Raw genomic sequence first — 20149 nt, 5'->3', positions numbered from 1 at the left:
AAAGTTTTAAAAAAGCATGTGATTGCGGGACGGGGCGGGGGGGAGTGGTACTTAGTTCCGGGGTGGGCACTGGGATGTCTGTGTGAGGAGCAGACGCGGACAGGGACACGCTGACAGGCGCAGGATGCGAAGCCCCGGGCGGGCGCCCTGCCCAAGGCGAGCGTGGTGACGGCGGCTCTCTGCCCGAAGCGGCCTGGAGCCCACTGACCTGGACGCTCGGAACACCTGCTGGTGCGGCACATTGCAGGTGAGCACGGCCCAGCTCCTCAGGTACATGAGCCCCATCAGTTTGAGGACGTTGAATGCGGGGAGACACGGGGAGAAGAAGGACCCCATCCTGGAACCGACAGGGGGCGCCAGTTAGCCCGCGCCCTCTAGTCCATGGTTGAGACCTCTGGGTTTACACCCTGCGCTCAGAGAACTGGGGAAGCCCCCCGAAGGTCTGAGACCCCAACTGCCCACCTTCCGGAGGAGAGGCCGGTCGCTTCTGCAGGCGAGCGGTGATCCTGTTTTAAAACACCCTCCCCGCCCAGGAAAACCTGGTGCTCGTGTCTGTCTCCACACTTAGCAGAGGACGGGCCCTCTTCCGGGGGAGAAGCAAACAAGTTTGGGGCACGCTCTGCATTTGCCTGTGTTAACGAAGTGTGGATTTTCCAGTTAACCAACAGCTACTTGTGCTGGACCTCACACATTTCAGCTCATCTAATCTTCCGCCATCATGAAGGAAGAGGAAACGATCTAAAGTTTACAGTCACGGAAGGGGAATCTGAGAAAATTAGGTGATTTACCCAAAGAGGTGTTGCTAATAAAGAGTGACCCTACGCCCTCCAAACTGAGACGCTTCTAAGAGCGACCGATCTGGGACAACAGGCCAGAATCGGACCATCCCAGGGAGGCAGACGCCCAGGCATCCCGTGAGTCAGTGTCCCCCGGGGCACAAACCCAGGTCCAAAGCCACGTGTTCCGGTCGTGCATTTACACGACGCTGGTGGAGCTTGGGCTCAGTGGGGAAAACAGGACAGGTGTAAACACATGCGTAATAAGACCTTTTACAAGGTGGGTTTCTCACAGTGAGCAAAAACATTACTGCCTGTGTGACATGAGGCATGACACTTAGCTTCTCCACGCCTCATCTTTAAAATGGAGAAAATACGACTCTCAGAGGGGCTTCTGTAAGGAACAAGCCAGTTACTACAGGTATAAAAGGGCCCCACGTCTAGCAAACGTTATGTATTACTTTTAATACGTTATCTGTGACAATACTTTGCAAAGCGAGTGGACTACAAGAGCACAGGACGTGAAGGAATATCACTCCTGTGTCTCGATCTGCAGACGCTTCGCTGAATGGCTATGAGGGCAGGGTGTGTTATCTGAACGCACGGAAAAGCCGAGGTTCTGTTTGCCTATGTTTTAAGAAACAGAAACGCGGGGTCCAGCAGCTTTAAAGCCGGAGACGGAGGCCTGGCTCGCTTAGGGGGCTGGGCGCTGTGCCCCATGGACGTGCGTCCACGGGGATGGGAGGGTCCCTCTCGGCTCTTCACAGAGAGGTGGCCTTGGCCGGGGGTGCCCCGGGTGAGCAGCCTCTCCACGTTCCCGGCCTCCCCCGGGGGTGAAGCCCTTGGTCTGGGGGATGGCCGTGCCCCTGGGCTGTGTCTCTGTGAAAACGTGGAGGCTGAGGGAGGAGGAGCAGGGAGGGGCCTCAGCGCGGGGCTGGCCAGGCTCCAGTCCAGACTCCGTCCCTCCTAGAAGCCACCCAGAGGCGTCAGCAGCCTCCTTTTTCTCCCTGAATCCTGCTAAGCCGCTTATTCTGCTGGCTCCAGCACACGTCTGTGGTTTTTTGGTTTTTTTTTTTGCCTGAAAATGGACTATTTCCCTCAGCATTCCTTTCTGCAAGATGCTTAGAAAACCATCACTAACATCACTATGCACGCAAAACAGTTCTATTAAAAACCGTGTTCTTTCTTAATTGTGACGACCGCATTTATGACGGTCCCATCCCATTCTAAGTCAGTGAAAATCTTTGCCCACGTGAGACGTGAACAAAGGTGAGAACAAGCTGTGGCACCTACCAAATCATTCCTTGGTTGTAGATTAAATGCAACACGTTCTCTGCGATTTTGAATTCCCCATATTCAGGCTACGAGAGAAAATCGACAGCCATAAGTCAATGCGCCAGTCTTGGCACAAACCAGCGTGTCACGGTCCCGTGCGGGGAACTCTCTGCTCTTGCAGATGATGGAGACCGTCTTCCGCGTGGCCATCCCAGCGAACGGTAAATGGAAGCATGAGCTGGAGACGTCTGTGTCCCCCCCGCCTGGACGTGGGGAGAGGACGGGTCCCGCCTCGCGGCCGCCCCGCAGCGCAGCCTGTCACTCACAAACTTCCTTTCCAGGTCCCAGCAGCAGTAGTCGCCCAGGTAGCGCACGAAGAGGCCGCGGCAGAGGTCGATGAGCAGGACGCTGGCCACGGTGAAGAGCATGTCGATGATGGACAGCTTCAGCATCTCCTGAAACACAGCGCAGCGTGCCCCGGGCCCTGTCCGCCCGCGGCCTGCCACCCGCCTCCTCCTGCAGGGGCCCCTCAGAGCCACTGGGCCCCTCTCATTCACTCCCAGCAAACGACGGGCGCCTAGCAAATGTCTGTGCGTTTGATTTTTGAAATCCAAGGTCGGCATGACAGGAATCCCGGAGAGCCTGGGTCTGTGGTTCTGGCCGCAGAGCACCCAAGGCCACGATCCCGCTCCGGCGGGGAGCAGCGTGGGCCCGTGGGAGGTGACCATGGGAGGTGACAGGCAGAGTGGGTCAGACTGCAGCGCTAGGGTGGGGGCCCGGTTCAGGCCTGAGCATGGGAAGGCTTTAGAAGGGGATGTGGGCCCCACCTGCCCCACGTAGGTTTCCCAGCACTGGTTCTGCGGACTCTGGGTGTGGACCGCGGTCTGGTTGGCCTCTGAGAGGGGCAGGGTGTCAGGTGGGACGCTAGCCACCTCCGGGGCCCACGTGCTGCCTCCAGACCCGGGCGTGGGCATGGGCCACCCCTCTTCCTCGGGGGCTGTCCTGGTGGCAGGGAAGATGCTGGAGTCCACCCAGTGACTTGTGTCGTTTTTGGTAGCAGCTTCCTGTAGAGAGAAGGAGGGAGAGGAGGAGGGAAGAGATTGACAACGGTGCCCACGTGTCTGTAAGAGCCCGTGGTGGACAGCGAGGACAGCGCTGCACGGCTGGGGCATGGCCTCCCTGGCCCCGTCTGCCTCCCTCCTCCCCTCCCCCTTTACACAACGCTCTCTCCCCCTCCCTCCTCCCCCCTCCCCATCTCCCCCTCTCTTTCCAGTTCTAGCTCGGTAAATGACCATCTGATGAGAGCTGGCCGCAGCAGCGGAACACGTGACTGCAATGGGAGGAACTTGCTGGCCCCTGGTCAGGGCCAGAGACCATTCTAGTTAACACACGTTGCATCTTCTCACCCTCACCAGAGCGTCGGGTAAGAATGATTACCCCACGTCACACATGGGGGGACTGAAGCCCAGCCAGGTGAGGGTGAACACTTGCGGCCACTCTGCCTTAAGAGGCAGGTAAGGGCCCAGCCATGCAATGCCAGCGCCTGGATGCACAGCGTCCCTCGCTGTGGCCTTTCCTGCTCGATACGCCTCGGATGCTAGCAGGGAGTGGCATGGACTAAGAACCCTACGAAACCCCCTGCACCTCCCCTACTCCCATCCGGGACGCCCTCACAGGTGGGGCGGGCTCAGAGTGAGCGCCAAGGCCCCGCGAGGCTGGGAGTGGATGCCTCCACTGTGTGGGGACAGCGGCCCACTCTGAGCCCTTCCCCATGAGAGGGTCATTTCCTGAACGGTCTCACACCTGCCACCTGCCTGGGCTCACCCTCTGCAGCTGCTGATTGCTCTGAAACAGGGTCGTAGGTGGAGGAGGCTGGGGTCGGAGGCCACGCTCTCACCCAGCACGGTCGCTCGCTGGCCGCGAACCCTGGCCTCAGCATCTCCCCCGGGAAATAGGCTAACTCCTCCCTCTTTACCTTGAGAAGACCACGAGTGGGGGTACCAGTGTAAACAGTGACGCCGACAGCAACGACCACGGCCCCCGTGTGCGTGCATGAGACGGACGGACAGACAGACAGACAGACAGGGGCTGGCGGGCAGCGGCCCAGGAAGCTGCTACCTCAGCGCTCATGCTGTTGACTCTGTCCAAGAGAGCGATGATGAGGCTGTAGAGGTTCCCCAGGTACAGCACCAGGACCCTGAAAGGCACGAGCCCACCTGAGGGACAGGACGGCCGCCCTGCGGCCCCGCCAGGCCTGCCGCGGTCCAGGGGCGCCTACGCGGTTGTGCCCACACGGCGGCTGCCGAACTCCGTTTCCTGGTGAACCGCCCTGGGGGGCGTTGCATGAAGGCACAGAATTCCCGAATCCACCCGCTTCTCCGGGTCTGGGTGGCGCCCGGGCTCCGCGTGGCTGGTGAGTCAGAGGCGCTGAGACAGCACGTCCTGCGCCCCTCACCACAATCTGCCCTAACCGGCCTCTTGGGGCCGTTTCCCCCCGCTCTGAACGCAGAGGACGAGGCGGGCCTGAGTGACAGGACCGCCCCTCGACTCAGCAGCGGAGCCAGCGCAGAGGCCGGGCTGTGGAGCTGTGAGCGCGGCCCACGGGCGGGGGGTTCCCAGGGCCCCGACCCCCACCCCCTTCCCCGCGGGTCCTTCCGTCCCTGACTTGACGGTGGGATGTGAGCGGGCGGCCAATTCCGGCCTCCAAGGGAAACCCTGCCCACCCCCGTTTCTGTGAACGAAGCGCAAGGACACACAGGCCACCCTCTCGATCACACGTCATAGGCCGGTGGCAGCTGCAACCGAGACCGTGTGACCCACAAACCCTAAAGCGGTCCCTCTCGGTCCCCCACGGAAAACGCCTGCGGACGCCTGGAGGACAGCGGCCCTCCCAGGGGTCAAGGGGGGACCTGACTGCAGCCTGTGCTCAGCTGTGGGGGATGCAGGGCGGGACCCATCCAGACCCAGGCGGGCTGCAGACCAGGAGCAGGTGCCTCCCCCAAGCCTGTCAATTCCACGCAGAAGGGAGACCACCCAGGGAAGCGCTGCGAAGGAGACGTGGGTGCCGACGCCGGGCCGGGCCCCCAGGAGCTGCCTCCACGGGGGAGGCTGCGCGCTAACGTCGGGGTCGAGAAGCAGGCCCCTGTGGCATGCCCCGCAGGGCTGTAGTACCTGGCCAGCTGGATGCGCAGGGTGGTTCGGGGGTGGTAGCGCTCCAGGGCCGCGAGGAGGTCGAAGGCGGATGGCGCCAGCATGGTGACAAGCGAGACCACCACGCTCACCTGCCGAGAGACGCCACGCGTGAGGTCCCTGGCGCCACAACCAGCCTCACTCACACCGGCCTCGGCCCAGGGCTTGGGTCACGCTGTTCTCACGAGAGACGCACATCACACACCCCCCCTCCCCCCAGCCAAATCTCTGCTGGTCGGCCTTTCCCAAAGGTTTGCTCCCTGTAGGGACACTCCTTAACTGGACAACACCCACGTATGCCATTCACACGCATGTCTCCTGCGACTTCCAGTTACGTCTTCCTAGTCCTACCTCCCTGACCCTGGGTGGGCGGTGGAAGCACCTGTCACTATGTGAGAGGAGACAGGGCAGCAGAGACCGAATAGTCCTTACGTACAGGGAAGATTAACCATCAGAGAACCAGGCCTGGCTCTTCTCATCTCCTGCACTTATGGCAAATGACACGGGAGAAGCAGCTGGCACACGAGAACTGTGACCTAATGTGAGAGTGATTCTAGCTTTTAGAAATTTACATCGACACACGAGCCCGCACGTACACAACCCACTTAACCGACATAACATAGACAGAAGTATGGAGAAAGATTGCCTAATGCAGTCTCAGGCTTTGAAACGTCATCGCATGCGGAGAACAAACTGATAAGCCTCACGCCGTCTCCAGTCTCTGGGGCCCCGCGGTGACCAGCACTTCACAGACGTGGTCTGAGCAGCATTTCTGCTTTGTGCCTCTCACACCTTTACAGGCATACTGACCCTCGCTCGCCAGACAACGGTCCCGTAACACACTACGAATCACAAAACTGTTCATCGTCTTCCTCTCGGTAATTTTCTACTCGTGGGAATCTTCACGTAAAAGGGATAGAAATGATCTTTTTTAAGAAAAGCCAGGCGTGTGGAGCTGGGGCATCACGCGCTGACAACACGGGCACCACTCGTGTATCCTGGCACGGGCTCGTGGTCAGGGCTGACCACATGGTGGACGATGGCGCAGCCACCGCGAACCTGCCGGTGACGCCGATTTCTGGAACGTGCCGGTGGGGAAATGCCACGTGAGAAAAGCAAAGCATGGGCGAAAAGGCTCAAAGGCGAAAAACGCGCCAAGGCTTGAAGTCGTTTCTGAATCGACATCGCCCTCGAGACCAGAGGAAGTGCCTGGCGTGGCCGCCACGCGACCCCTCGGCCATGCTCTGGAACGGGGGACCGCAGTTTCTCGTGGGGCCTCGGCCGCTCGCCCCGCTCAGAAGCGCCGCGGGCGCAGGGCGGGCGGACTTCATGTGCCCACCTCGTTCTTTTCCCAGAGCGTCAGCTCCTTCTTGGCCTGCTGCAGCTTCTGCGCCCGGTCCACCACGAAGCAGATGAGATAGATGCTCCCGGCCAGCGACACGAGCACCAGGGTGTTGGCGATGACCCTCAGGCAGACGGCCACAGCTCTATGGGCAGAGGCAGGCCTGAGGACAGCCCCCCGACCCGGTCTCCGCGTGCCTCTCCGCGTGCGGGCGGACCTCCGAATCGACGGAGATGCTACTACCTGCGCACATGTCTCCCGTGGGTGTCCCTGGAGGGAAACCCACTGACCCCGCCCCCCCGGCTTCTAAGGCTGGAGTTCTCAGACTGGGGGGACACAGAACCCCCTGCAGCTTTGCTTCGCTGCACCTGCTAAAGAATGTGGATCGCTGTGTCCCGATCCTGCAGCAAACCAGCCTTTGCTTAAAAAAAAAACAAAACAAAACAGAAATTGGTGCCAAACATCTGTCTTTTAACACCTCAGAAAAAGAATGGGAAGCCGGTCGACCTCAGGCCTGTGTCCGGGTCTCTACCCCCAAACACCGGTGTTGGAAACTTTCTGGGTTCCTGCAGGGCACATGCGTGGAGGATGGGTCTGGGGAGAGAACCGCCTGACCACGGGTGGAGGCAGCATGCAGGCAGTGGTGAGCGCTGCACCGAACTACACCGGCTCGCCGGCCGGCGCGGTGGGGCGGCCCCATACATACAGGTTTCTGCTCCTCCTCTTCTGCTGCTCTTCCAGTATGGCCTCCTGCAAGGAAAGACACGCGTTCAGAGCTCAGCATCACTACGACGGTCAATCTTTAGCGCTTTTTCACGACTGGAAACGATTTATCCAGCGTTTTAAATCATGACTCGACTGTCTAGACTTCATATCAAGATTCTATCGGTACCAATGCTTCGTGTGATAAAAAGCAGGTTAAAAAGGCATTTAGGGAGCGGGAAGAGGACGTGGCAGAGGAAATTGTTTAGACAAGCGAAGTAGTCTAGACACGTGTTTTCCTCAGAAGGGGGTGCCATTCGGCTGCCTGTCTGAAAGCTTTAACTGCGTCGGCGGCCGCGTTAACACCGAAAGCTTCCACTCTCCATGAGTCCGTGTGTTCACGTCCAGGTTGCCTACGCGCAGCCCGGCACACGTCCACCATGCAAATTACCGAAGGCAGACTAACTTCAGGAGAACGGAATAAGGAGAACAAGGAGGAGTTCCCCCATCTTCTCCCCGTTCTTGGTTTGGGGCAGGTCCCCTGGCTTGGGGCCCGTGGGCAGAGGGCCAGCGGCTCAGCTGTCACGCTGGGCTCTGAGAGCCCAGGTCTGCTCCCCCCGCCCCGCCCCCGCCCCGCCCCCCGCCCCGCCCCGCCGCCCCCGCGGGCCTCGCTCACCCGGATGCTGTTCACGATGGCGGCGGTTTTGCTCTCCGCGGCCTCCGAGCTCCCGATGAGGAAGTCCCAGGCGCAGAACACTCGCCAGCAGAAGGCGTAGCTGTCGCGGGAAGCGCTGGCGAGGCTCGTGCGGGAATTCTTGGCCATCCTGCGAAGGCGGCGGGGGAGGGGCATGGGGACAGCATGAGGACCGGCCGGCCAGGCGGGGCTGCTGCCAGTCCCCAGGGCCCTGTGTGGCTCCGATGTGCTGCCCCCAGGGACACACGGGCACGAGCACGGGATGACTCGGCCACGCGGGGCCTCAGCATCCCTGCTGAACCATGTGGAAATGGCAGTGGCCGGTCACTGCAGTGGCCTGGAGGTCACTGACGGCATGTGGGCCTGGGAGCCAGAGCCGATCATCTGCGAAGCTGTGACTGTGAAATGAAGTTCCTTCCTCTGAGCTGAATCGGGCTGCGTGGAGCCCCTGCCCAGTGCGGGTGACTGCCCCTCCACCGTCCCCAGCTGCACGGCCTGCTCCGTCTGCGTGACCATGGCCTCTCCGGACCCACACGGAGGCCGGCCCAGAGAGGCGAGTGCCCAGGAGGGCTGGTGGGAACAAGCACCTTCTTTCGCCCTGGGCCTCGTCCGTGCAAGCGGCACCATCAGGCCTTAGCTTCAGGGGGTCCCCGAGAAGACTGGATGCGACCAGGCACAGGGCTTCTGGCGTGCGTCCCCAGGGAGGGGCGGCCATACCTCTTCAAGAGGACGACGAAGCTGTAAGCGAACACGGCCATGCCCACCAGGAAGTAGGCCAGGGGCAGCCGGTAGCCGGCGCTGCCGATCCGCCGCTCTCTGCCATAGTAGCCGTAGAAGAGCACCGAGTACTGGAGGTAGCCCTACAGGGGGCGCCTGTGGTCACTCTGCCGCCCGCTCGCCCCACCCCCCGCCGGGCAGACCCGGGTGGCCGCGCCTCGCCGCACCCCCAGGGACCAGACGGTGTCCAGGTCCTGCGCGGATGCAGCGTGGGCCCTGGGGATGCTCTTGCTGGCGGTGCTTCCGAAGGGCTGGCCTGCAATGAGCTGGTGACAGAGAAGAGACGTCACCTGGCCCTCTGGTGGGAAGGGACCAGAGGGGACCAGAGGAGAGGGTCGGCTGGCCCCACCCCGCTCCCCGGAAGAGGCTCCACATAACAGCTTTCTAGCGGGTGGACTTCTGCTTGATCCTCGTTGGTGACAATTAATCACGGGAGGCCAGATTGTCATTTGCCTTGCGAGGGCCGGGCTGGGTGTCCTCTCTCTGGACTAAAGTGGCTTCTGCGGCTGGCTCACTGACGTTGCTGGGCCTTGCTAACAGCTTGGGAATGGCCCCGTTCGCTTTGTGAGGGTGACGTTTAGCTGAGAAATGGGTGTTATTTTAACCCAGTGTCGACAAACTGGCCCACGGGCCAGATCCAGCCTGTGGCCTCTCTTTCTATGGCCCAACACTGAGAATGGCTTTTGCATTTTTAAATGTTCGGGAAAAATATTCGAAAGAATAATATTCTGTGTCGCATAAGAATCACGTGAAACTCAGGTTTCGGCATCTGTCACTAAGATCGCACCGAGACACAGCCACGTGCATTGGTGTGCGTACTGTTGGTGGCTGCTCCCCCCACGTGGCGGATTTGAGCCCCGACAAACCGCAGGACCCGCAACGCCTAATGTTCAGGGCCTGGTCCTTGTCAGAACGAGTCTGCTGCCCGGTCTGCACACACACGTCCGCCCCCTCGCAAGGAATGCGAGGGTGGACGTTCTGTGGTGCTTCCCTAACGCCCCGTCCTTTTAGCGGATGGCACTTACCTCTGGAATGACAATAAAAGCACCCGTCATCATCGTCAGCACAATATTAATTCCAAACAGCCATCTCAGGAAGATGAAATAGGACGCGACCCCAGACCCGAAATGACCTAGGGAACGAGAAAGAGAGTTCGGCTGAAACCCTCGCGGTGCGAGAGGCTCCGCAGAGCGCGACGCCCCGCGTGCAGCCGGTGGGATGTCCCCCTAAAGATGGCCATCACAGGGCTCGACCCGCTCGTCACTGCCTACCAGTGTCTCGTGCAGAAAAAGCCCCTAATTAAAAAATTTCCCCAATGTCATGTTCATCTCCAATGCTTTCACTGAATTTATAACATTTTATGTACGTTCAGAAGTTTTGAGAACTTATCTTTCTTTCATTTTGCATAATTTTGAAAATTCCAAGAATTTCTCTAAGGATTCTTTGGCCTTCATCTCTAGATGATCTGCTAGGTGCTGACCTTAGGGGAAACTGGGGGAAGGGGTTATGGGAACTGTCCTTGAGGCTTTTCTCTATGTGCAAATTTATTCTAAAATAAAAAGTGTATTTAAAAACAAATTAACACAGAGAAAACAAGGCAGCAGAGAAGTTACACAAGGACAGGGGTGACATTTCGATGACTTACTGGAGCAGATGAATTTGTCCTACACTTAAAAGAAAAATAACCTCTCGATTTTTCAAATTTAGTTTGTTTTGATAAGTAGGAAGAAAATAACGACAAAAACCTAGTCCAAGATCACTAAATGAAAATCACTAGAACTAGTTTCTAGTAGACATTTAGCGTAACCCTACGTTACTATGGCATAGGTATAAATTTTCATATAGAACTGGCATCTCACTACAGCATGCCTCGTGAGTTTTCGCTATATCACAAGAATTTTTTTTCATGCAAAAACGTTCTTCTATAAAACGAATTTCACTGCTCCATCATGTGACTTTTCCATGCTTCGTGCAGGTGGCCCCCCACGACGTGACATGGGGAGAGTTGCCCGCCTTTCGCTAGGTGGGGGCCGTCACATGGTGACCAGCAGCTTGCAAGGTCAGGGCTCCCAGCAGAGCCTGAGAAAGGGCCGGCTACGGGGCTGGGGAGGGAGGGGGTGGGGAGGCGTGGGGGTGGCGGAGCGAGGAGCTGCTCTGGGCTGGAGCCCGGCTTAGCCTGAGCCCACGGGGAGCTCTGGAGCAGGTGCTGCCCCGCAGAGGCAGTCGGTCCAGGGCAGACAGAGGGCTGGGCTGGGCAGCCGCAGTCAGTCACCGCCTCCAGGGACCAGGGGCGCGGGCCTGGCATCTGCAGTGCGGGACCCTCTAGGGCAGGGGTGAGGGAGCAGCTGGGAAATGCAGACTCCTGTGTCTGTTCTGCAGTTGCCCACGTTAGTGTTATTCACCCGTTTTCCATTCGGTCCTCCCTGGTTTGTGCTGATGAGCCGCAGCGGAATGTGGGCCTGTTCCCGTCCTGGGGAAGGTGGGGACAGACGTGCATCCCCCCCACACCCCGCCCCCCGTCCCATGTCCAGTGCAGGTCGGCGCCCCTGTGCCCGTGCCCCTGGCTGCCCAGTGTGATGGCCAGGACGCGCCAGGCTCTCCTCAGCCCCGCCGGCGGTGGGCATGGCTGCACCCCGCCCCGCTTCCCTAAGCCCCAACTTACTCTCGATTTTCTTTATCCTCATTTCCCAGGGAATGAAGATGACCACGAAGTTATGGGCCAGGCGAGCAAACCTCCGCCAGAGCTGGAAGGAGGAGGGGGATCAGAGAGCTTCCCACCGTGTCCATTCTGCGCTCCTGCCCAGGTGAGCCCATCTGCTCCGGGCCCAGAGCTGTGGTGTCTGCGCCAAGGGCCCCGGCCTGCCTTGTCCCCACCACCCCTGCCTGGGGCCTAGTGGCTGGAGGAATGGTGTCCAAATGCTCCCACTTGACCTGGCTCTGGGAGTCGGGCCCAGAACACAGAGGGCTCACAGCACCCCTGTGACTACAGTTCCCACCCCCATTTAAGGACCAAAGTCGGGAGCGTACCCAGAAAATGGGCATGCCCACTGGGTGCCCCCCACCCTGCAGCCGGAGCCCGTCCCAGCCTCTCCCCTGCCAGAAGCTGCCTCTCTGAGCTCTGGAAACGTGTGTGTGTGACACACAACTGCCACACAGTCAAACACCTGTTTTTTCCCTCAAAGAAGAGCAGGGCAGACTGGTCCGAGGCTGACCCTGAGACTCGCAGCTGTCCGTTCTGACACAGACCACCTGAAGTTCTGCTAAGAAGTCACATATATAACCACAGTGTCCTCAACTGTGAGACAGCACAGGGTCCTGACGCGGACACGTGGGGTTGTGCCATCCTGGACGGGTCTGCGGGGCCAAACGGCCGCTTGTGAGAATCCAGGTTGCAGCAGAAGCTGGAGCTATTGCTCTTCCCAGCTCAAGACGGCCCAGAGCCCCCCACACGCAGACACGGGCGCTTCGCCCATGAACGCCCGGCCATCCCTCTGGCCTCCTGTGTGGTCCATGGCGTCCTCCCAGGCACTGCCTGCCCCTTGCTCGCTCCTGGCACAGTGGGGAGGACCAGCACTTCCTGATCTGCCCTGCCTGGGTGTCCGGGGCCGGGGGCTCCAGCACTCTCCAGGGAGGGCCCGGGGCTGGATAGCACTGGTGACTCAGGCCACCGCCAGGTCCCAAATGCAACAGGCACTGGGCAGAGGGAGGTCAGAGGCCTGCGATGCAGCCCCGGCCCAGGCCCTCTGCTCTGTGCCCCGGGAAGGAGCTCTTTCCTGCCTGGGGGATGCCATCCCCCATCCTACCGGAGGCAGAATCCCCTCAGTGGTGCTCAGCTGCTCCTGAACCCCGACTTGCGTGGGGATCTCCACGCACGGCACGGAGTAAAGCACTGCGGGTTTTGCAGGCGGAGACGCAGAGACCCCGCCACCACCTCGGGGGCTCGACTGAGGGCCCTGGGCTGGACGGCCCAAACGCTCACTCTGCCGAGGAGACTCCGCACCGGACACTGCTCAGCACCATGGAACAATCCTGAAGGTACGGTGTCAGTAAAGGAAAGAAGGCGAACTGTTTGCATAATTACTCCAACGTGAAGAGTATACACTCAGTGACTGAGCCGTGAGATTCTTAACAATACACTGTACTCAGAAGAGGCAGCTCAAAAAGGGGATGTGACTTCTTTGTCTTCTAAACAGTTACGAAAATTGTTGCACTGTCTTTACAGATAGGTAATTTCAACATATACTGAAGTTTAGCTTTAAGTAGCTGAACGGGAGAAGCAGGAAACACACACCTCAGCGCTGTGTTAAGTGGGGCTGGAAAAGGCCTGTCGCTTTTTCACTGTAAGAGACACCGTGAATCTAATCTGCGGGATTAAGCCAGGCCAAGATGCTAGATCGTGCCCTCGGGGAGACATCCATTTCTGAGAAGTCAGGCTTAGCCAGGGTCACACGAATGGTAAGTGACAGTACTGGGGACTAAAGGCCACGTTTTGGGACACGCAGACCCGGCAGCTCACCATACCACCATCCGGCTGTGCATGACTGATGGGCACACCTGACGTGGCAGCTGCAGTGACAGGTGCGACTCCCTGAGACCCCAGCCCGGGGGGCCGCGCCCGCGCGCGCCCTCACCTCTGCACCAGCTGCCTGGTAGCCCCGCGTCCTGGTCAGCCGACCCTCAAACTTCAGCACGATCTCCTTCGCTCGTCTGGGAGGAGAGAGGCATGGCAGTGAGCATGAGTCCATCACTCTTCTAATCTGGCCAAAGCATGCGAACATCCAACAGGACTCCGTGGCCGAACAACATGGGACAGAATGCTGGAAGCGGGGGGGGGAGGTCTGCAAGTCTCATCTCCTGGTTCTCTGGTCACTGGAGGGAAAACGCTTGCCGTGGAAGCATTTGCATTTTCCAGAGGTCGACTTGGGGTTATCGGAGGTGGGGGTGGGGGAGGGAGGGGAAGGAAGGGGGTTAAAAGGTACAGACTCCTAGTCATAAGACAGGAAGGTCCCAGGGATGTCATGTCCGGCGTGGTGACTGCACTTAGCACTGCCGTGGGGCACGCAGAACACTTGAAAGAGCAAACCCTAAGCGTCCTCGTCACAGTCTATCCACACGAGATGACGGATGTCAGCTGAACTTGCCGTGGTGACCATGTCACAGTACGTGTACATCAGGCCATCAAGCTGCATGCCTTGTACAGCGATGGATGTTAATTATTCTCCAATAAAATGAGAAAAACGTATTTTCTTTTAACATTTAAATGGATTAATTCACACAAAACGATGAGTTAACACGCAAACCAGTCACGAGGGATTCCTTGTTGCCCTCCTGGATGCCACTGGAGCTGTCTGTTGGGAAGCCCCGGTGGTGGGAGCCAGCATCCTGGCTCCCCCCGAATCACGACACCCTCCCTCCTCACTTGGTTCTTTGGACGAGAGAGCCAGACCCAGCTCAGAGACTCTGCTTTGAGACCGGGGTGGTGTCGGGTACTGTGAGCAAAAAACTTGTGTCTACACAGCCATGAACAAGCTGATTCAGCCCCAACGACCTGGTGACACACTAGCTGATCGCTCTGAATTCACTGGGAGGATAGGAGTTAGAGTCACACCGAGATGAACTGCAGGGTTAGGACACAATGTCACTGCCACGGGAGACAGAAGGCGAACACTCGTAGAGCTGAGCGTCACCACCAAGGTGACCTCGCCTGACACTGTATCACACTGTCGAGAGCCCCAGGTCCAAGACTGGCCGCCTGTGAGGTCGCGCTCAGTGTCCGTAACTCCCTTCTCCTGATCGATGTGTCGGCTCCGCCCGCTTGCATCCCAGCCCGCCTCCCGCAATGGGGTGCTCTCCATGCGGCCGAACCGGATCGCTGCGGTTCGGACCAACGCTCCGCCCGCACTGCAATCGCCCCATCTTCACGGCGCAGCCAGTGCACTGGCTTCATTCTGCTCCAAACCAGAAACGCAGGCGAGGGAGAGGGTCAACACCGTTGCCCACGCAGCGACTAGAAGACAGAGGCCTTAAAAGTGAAGTAACACTGTATCTCAACCCATTATTTATCACATTTCTCCTGCCAACATGTCCTGCACACTCACTTGGTTCAAGCACAGAGGAATAATACAGAGGCACGTGAAGCAGAGTTGTCCACTTGCTAACAGAGATGGACAAGTCATAAAGTGATGAGGGCTGGTAACAAGCACGGAGGATGCTGGGCAGGCCTGAGAGCCAGTCCTGGAGGGCAGCGCCTGAAGTGGGGGCCCGGGGAAGGTGCAAGCTGCTGGGAAGGAAACGCGGGCTGCGTGGCGGGTTTAGGGGGTAGGGGCCGTCTGCTTGGCAGAGACACAGGCACCAAACAGGAAGGCAGGGCAGTGGCCCTAACGCTGACAAGGTGTCGTCCTGTTTCGTTAGGGACATCCATTCACAGGTCAGTGGCAGCGGTCACTGAGGCCACTCTACTCCCTGCCTGTGCTGTGAGCCCGCACAGCGGTGTCACTGTCACTACTCAGTCACAGGGCGTGGCTGCCACACAGCAGGACAGTGCTGGGCGCCCACGTGGGTGATTTCACGCCACTGGGAACTGCCACAGACGGGCCGAGTGCGCCTGAGCCACGCCTGAGCCACACCTGCGCTGTCCCTGTGTCTTGACTGGGTGGTCTGCAGGCGCCCGGGGTTCTGTCACCCGACGCGTGACAGAGTTCGGAAATCCTGCTGCAGGAGGTGGGTGCCACATTTCGCCATCCCTTCCACCTTAAAGGGAAAGGCCCTGGCGTTTAGAGGCACTGACGACCCGACATCCGTGGCCGGGGACCGCGAGCGTAGCGTCTGATGCAGGCGGGCTGCCTCCAGACCGTTAGCTCTTTGCCATCACCTAAGCGGACTGACAGGGCTGTTAGTGTCATGGAAACGCGGTTTCCCATGCAGAGTTCCCCAAGGGGAGGCGCCGGCCAGGTAAGATGAGCATGTTGTCATGTGGATCCTGGACGGAAAGGGGCGCAAGGTCATGAATCCCCAGCTGGGCTGTCCTGCCCCGGGCCTGTAACTCCCTCGGGGAAAGGTTTTAAGCCAGCCCCGTCCATCGTTCTGTGTGACTGTCCTCAATTTGGCTCCAATAAACTCTTAGAACAATTCCTTACAGGTTTGGATGTTTCTTACATCGACAAAATTATACACTTTTCTTTGGGGAGTGAGGGGGGGCTGCTTCTTTTGTTCACCTCTAGACACAATGCTAAAATCTAGTGTTTGAAAAGGAGGTAGAAGACCCAAAACTTCCAACACACATCCCCCAACCCAGACACACACAAGAACGGGCCGCCTCGAGGCCCTGCCTGGGCCAGCCAGACCCCGCAGGTGTCTCTGTGGGCTGCCATCGCCGGAAGCTGCTGCGGAGGCCCTTACCTCAGTGCCCTCAGCTTCTGTCCCATGGTCCAGGGTCTGCAGCGAATGTTCGCCATGAGGTCCTTCTGGAACTGGATGTTCTGGAAGATCTGCTCTGGATCGCTGCTGTCCCCCGTGTCATCAGCACTCAGGCTGGAGTCCAGGCTGCCGGGCGGACCGAGGCGTCGAGGGAGAGATGTGTTAGCAGAACCGCGTCCGGCGGAGACCCTGCCCCAGGGCCACCTGCGTGGAGCGTGTGTGGCGAGTGGGGGGCTGCGGGGGGCGAGGGAATGCAGCAGTGTCAGCCGCCCCCTGAAACATTTGCTTCCTGTCACTTTGGTGGGTCATGAAAGAGGACAGTGTCTCAGCGTGAGAGATTCTCAGAAGACGTCGTGAAAGGAGGCAGGAGGGTGCTTGCTCCTTTATCCACGATCCCTCAAAAGCAGCGTCTTGGGTGGCAGAACGCCTTTTTCAGGCTCACTGAAGGGGTCGGCTAATCTTACCAACAGGACTCCTGCCTGCTCCCTGCTCTGGATGAAAAATAATGAGAAACCAAACTCTGCCACCCAGAGACCCCTCCCTGCTTTCCCACGTCAATCCACTTAAAACCTGACCTAACAGAGGCAGGGCAGGCAGCGACTTCAGTGAACAAGACACCAGCTAAGTGAATTTACGGGACCGATAGTTCAGGGAAAGAGTTCCTCTCTAGGAGAAGGACTTTTCAACAAGCAGCAACATTTACTCCCAGTAACAGTTACTATGATAATCTTAATGTAACTTTCCAGGAAGACACAGAATTTTCTCCTATGGCTATGAGGCTCTTAAAAAAAAGGAAAAGAAAAAAATTCTTTTTTCTCTAATTCAGGTTGTTTTACTCAGAGTAGAATTTTCTTGCATCTCTCTAAATTCACGAAGGTTTTCATCCACCTTTATAAATATTTAGCAAATGCGAACAGAGTCCCCCACGCTCACCAGCCTGAAGCTGTTCCCAACAGACAGCTTGTTTGTTAAGACACACACATTATTTGCTGTCTGTTGACACTGCTGATTGAGTAAATAGAGAGAGACAGATCGAGCGTGTCTGTGGGTCTGGCCAGTGATCGAGCAGGTTCGGGTTCAGGCTCTCGGGTCTGGATCCCTCGGGACAGGGAGCGGGCAGAGCCACCTCCCTCTATGTGCTCACTGAGGTCACCCCCCACCCCAGCTGTGCAGGGCCTGGAGGGGGGCGTCTGAGCTCATCCTGAAGCAGTGCCGAGTGGTACGGGGCCTCGATCCTCGGGAGGCATGTGCGGGGGACCCAGGCTCCCCTGCCCCACACCCCCGCCTTTGCGGTCCAGCGGATGGATGGGGCAGGCTCACCTGAGCAGCAGGGACTCCTGGTATGTGCAGTGCTGGCCGGCATTTCTCCGGACACCTCTGTAGCGCTGCGATGCCTTCGAGGGTCTCATGGGCACCAACGGGCTCCGAGGCCACTCGGGGTGAGCAGGGCACTGGGAAGCCGGCAGGCGGGGTCTGCTCCTGCCAGGCTTTCTGAACTGGAGCTGCAGGCTGCGAGCCCTCCCGCTCTCAGAAGCGGACTGGCGGCTGCTCTGGTGCTGGAGCAGGGAAGAAGCCAGAAAGCAAGTCATGAATATGCATGTCCCTCATGAATATGCACGTTCAAGTGGCTGCCTCAGCAGACACGGGCTGGCGTCTGCACAGCCCGGGTGCGAGGCCTGGCCAGGTGATCTAGGACCACCAACTAATCACATCGGTGACCCTTGTGCCAGACAGTGCGCTGTGGTTTGCGAAACTCTTTACATCAGTTACTGTGGCTGGTTCACAAAATACTTGGAGAGAACGAAAGGCATAGTTTATGTTTTCTTCCCATTTTTACCTCTTCAGACAGAGGCTTAGAGAGAATGAGATTCTTGTCTGTGCTCACACAGTGTCATCTGGGAGACGGATGGTGGTAACATTTTATTTGTTTTTATGTATTTTTTTCTCAGCTTTTCCTCCATTTTCGAAAGTCGCACCTGCAGAAATGTTGATAGAATACTATGAATACTGTATACTTAGTCACCAATTGCCAACATTTTGCCCCATTCGCTATATTTCTACCATTTAAAAGGCTTCAGAAGTAATGACACGCCACTCCTAAATGCTCCAGCATGGTTAATAATAACCTAACTGACATGTTGTTATATTTCATAGTGACTAAGTATGGTCACGTGATGATGCTACCGAGACCTCCCAGGGCTTCACGTGAGGAAGTAAGACTCCGAGAGATCCGACGGTCACACACCTGTTCTGAAAACGAACCACCTGCTGAAGCTCGCGGTGCCTGGCTGGTCCTGGCCCTGGACAGAGACCGGCAGCTCCTGCCCCCGCCCCCAGGGAGAACGGTCCCCAGTGACCTTGTCCCTAGCCGGTTCCCACGTTCAGTCATCTGTAACCACTCCCGTTCACCAGGATTCTCCACTCAAGAAGAATCCCTCCCCAAGCCCAGGACTGCCCCCCGGTTTCACAAGAGAAGCCTCTGTTTTCTAATTAACACGAGAAATGGTCTGTTCGCGGTGAGGTCACTTACACGCGGACAGACTGGGGAGGCGCAGGGCTGAAACAGAAATGGGCCTTTCCACTTGGGTCCCCTCGACACACACTACGGACACAACGGACAGGCGTGTGATGAATGGGGTGGGCGCCAGACACCGGGCAGAAGGAATGCCCGTCAGCGCTCCGGGGGTTGGGGCCTGAGGAGAACGTCATTCCTCCACCCTTCCTTCCTTCCTGTTCCTCCATGAATTAATCAGCAAACAATCAGACAGCTCTGTCAGCACGCACTGGACTGACAGGTGCAAGCCAGAGTTGGAAGTTCAGGGGTGTCTGACAGGTGTTCTGATCCAGGGCCCAGGGCATGGGGACAAAGCAGAAGCAGGTGCCAGAGCTGGTCTTCGGTCAAGGATGGACCTGGGGCCTCGGAGACCAGGTCACCTGTCTACCAATTTGCCTGAGGCCATTTGGCCTGATGTTCTACCTACATCAATTCTCTGCTTATCAAATGGACAAAGTGGTATATATAATAGGATTATTACTAGCACTCCGAGTTTTTTAGGTGTTCTTTCAGAGATCTTTATTACATAGCCTATTTCTGAGCATCTCAAAGATTTTTTTTCATCCTACAATTTCTAAAGGCCCCTCTGTCTTATTCTGAAACATTTATTCAAAAATGGAAATATTTCATATTAATTTAATGTAATTAACTATTTCGAGCATTTCTGTGTCTGCATATATATGTGTTTTGAGGGTAGAGAGAGATCGCAGCAAATTCTGAGATAGTACAGGGATTTATTAAAACAGATTAGTGCAAACCAACTATTTTTTTAAATATTTATTTAGATAATTCTGTTTGATAGTATAGATGAGAGAAACTAGATTAATCTGAAAGTATTTCACTGTTTTTAATATCCGAATCATAAATTAACTGGGATGATTAAGTAGGAATAATTACACTTGATATGAATCAATCATGCCATCTTTTTGCCTAATTTTTTAAAAACTGTAGATTTGTAAACAGTTTTATTATGAAAGTAATGTGTTGTCTAATCAAAGTTGCTCACTTTACGTCACATCGATATGACGTGTGTTTATGATTATTGGTAAAAATGAGTTCCTAATGTGATCAAACTTGTCTGTGGACTCTCTATGGTTTTCTTGGTCTGAAGTTTAAAAATTCCCTTTGAGGTCGACCTGGCATCCACGTTTACAGCTCCGAGCTCCCAGCCCTGGGGCTCAGATTCACTGTCCAGTGCCTCTCCGTGCCCACCCCCGGCCCTCCAGGCCCCCAGTGGCCAGGCACGGGAGGGATGCAAGCAGGTAGAGTACCTGCAGGCCCTGGACTTCTTCTGACAATCTCGTGAGACACTTTAGATGTGCAGGATGACTTTAGGTTACGCCAGCACGTGTATAGACAGAAAATGACTAAAAATTCCTCAAATGCTTCCAGCTGGAACATTAAAACTATCAAGATCCTGTGTC

The 20149-nt window shown here is 57.2% G+C and overlaps 1 protein-coding gene and 1 long non-coding RNA gene across 4 annotated transcripts in view; one reads left to right on the top strand and one right to left on the bottom strand.

Annotated features, from left to right (window-relative positions):
- Positions 1 to 20149, bottom strand: part of TMC3 (transmembrane channel like 3) — a 32939-nt gene that overhangs the window by 7777 nt on the left and 5013 nt on the right. Inside the window, exons 2-17 of the mRNA XM_039858270.1 lie at positions 17492 to 17727; positions 16154 to 16297; positions 13387 to 13462; positions 11418 to 11499; positions 9781 to 9887; positions 8923 to 9021; positions 8696 to 8838; positions 7961 to 8108; positions 7289 to 7332; positions 6580 to 6727; positions 5223 to 5332; positions 4170 to 4248; positions 2879 to 3115; positions 2378 to 2506; positions 2070 to 2137; positions 209 to 337 (exon numbers count right to left, since the gene is read on the bottom strand). Of these exons, the coding sequence (XP_039714204.1) occupies positions 209 to 337; positions 2070 to 2137; positions 2378 to 2506; positions 2879 to 3115; positions 4170 to 4248; positions 5223 to 5332; positions 6580 to 6727; positions 7289 to 7332; positions 7961 to 8108; positions 8696 to 8838; positions 8923 to 9021; positions 9781 to 9887; positions 11418 to 11499; positions 13387 to 13462; positions 16154 to 16297; positions 17492 to 17580 (1832 nt within the window). The 5' untranslated portion in view covers positions 17581 to 17727. The remainder of the gene's footprint in view (positions 1 to 208; positions 338 to 2069; positions 2138 to 2377; positions 2507 to 2878; positions 3116 to 4169; positions 4249 to 5222; positions 5333 to 6579; positions 6728 to 7288; positions 7333 to 7960; positions 8109 to 8695; positions 8839 to 8922; positions 9022 to 9780; positions 9888 to 11417; positions 11500 to 13386; positions 13463 to 16153; positions 16298 to 17491; positions 17728 to 20149) is intronic.
- Positions 8783 to 13589, top strand: LOC120599300 (uncharacterized). 3 transcript variants are annotated; one of them, XR_005651854.1, is made up of 3 exons: positions 8783 to 10117; positions 10731 to 10814; positions 11447 to 13589. It is a non-coding gene; the product is annotated as an uncharacterized LOC120599300 (long non-coding RNA). The 3 variants fall into 3 exon arrangements; XR_005651855.1 differs by having other exon boundaries at positions 8783 to 10814; positions 11447 to 11559; positions 11941 to 13589; XR_005651853.1 differs by having other exon boundaries at positions 8783 to 10814; positions 11447 to 11559; positions 11938 to 13589.

The sequence above is a fragment of the Pteropus medius genome, unplaced genomic scaffold (assembly GCF_902729225.1).
Source record: "Pteropus medius unplaced genomic scaffold, Ma_sr-lr_union100, whole genome shotgun sequence".
In the NCBI taxonomy this organism is placed as follows: domain Eukaryota; kingdom Metazoa; phylum Chordata; class Mammalia; order Chiroptera; family Pteropodidae; genus Pteropus; species Pteropus medius.
Note: the sequence above shows the minus strand (reverse complement) of the source record. Positions and strands in the feature narration are given on the sequence as shown.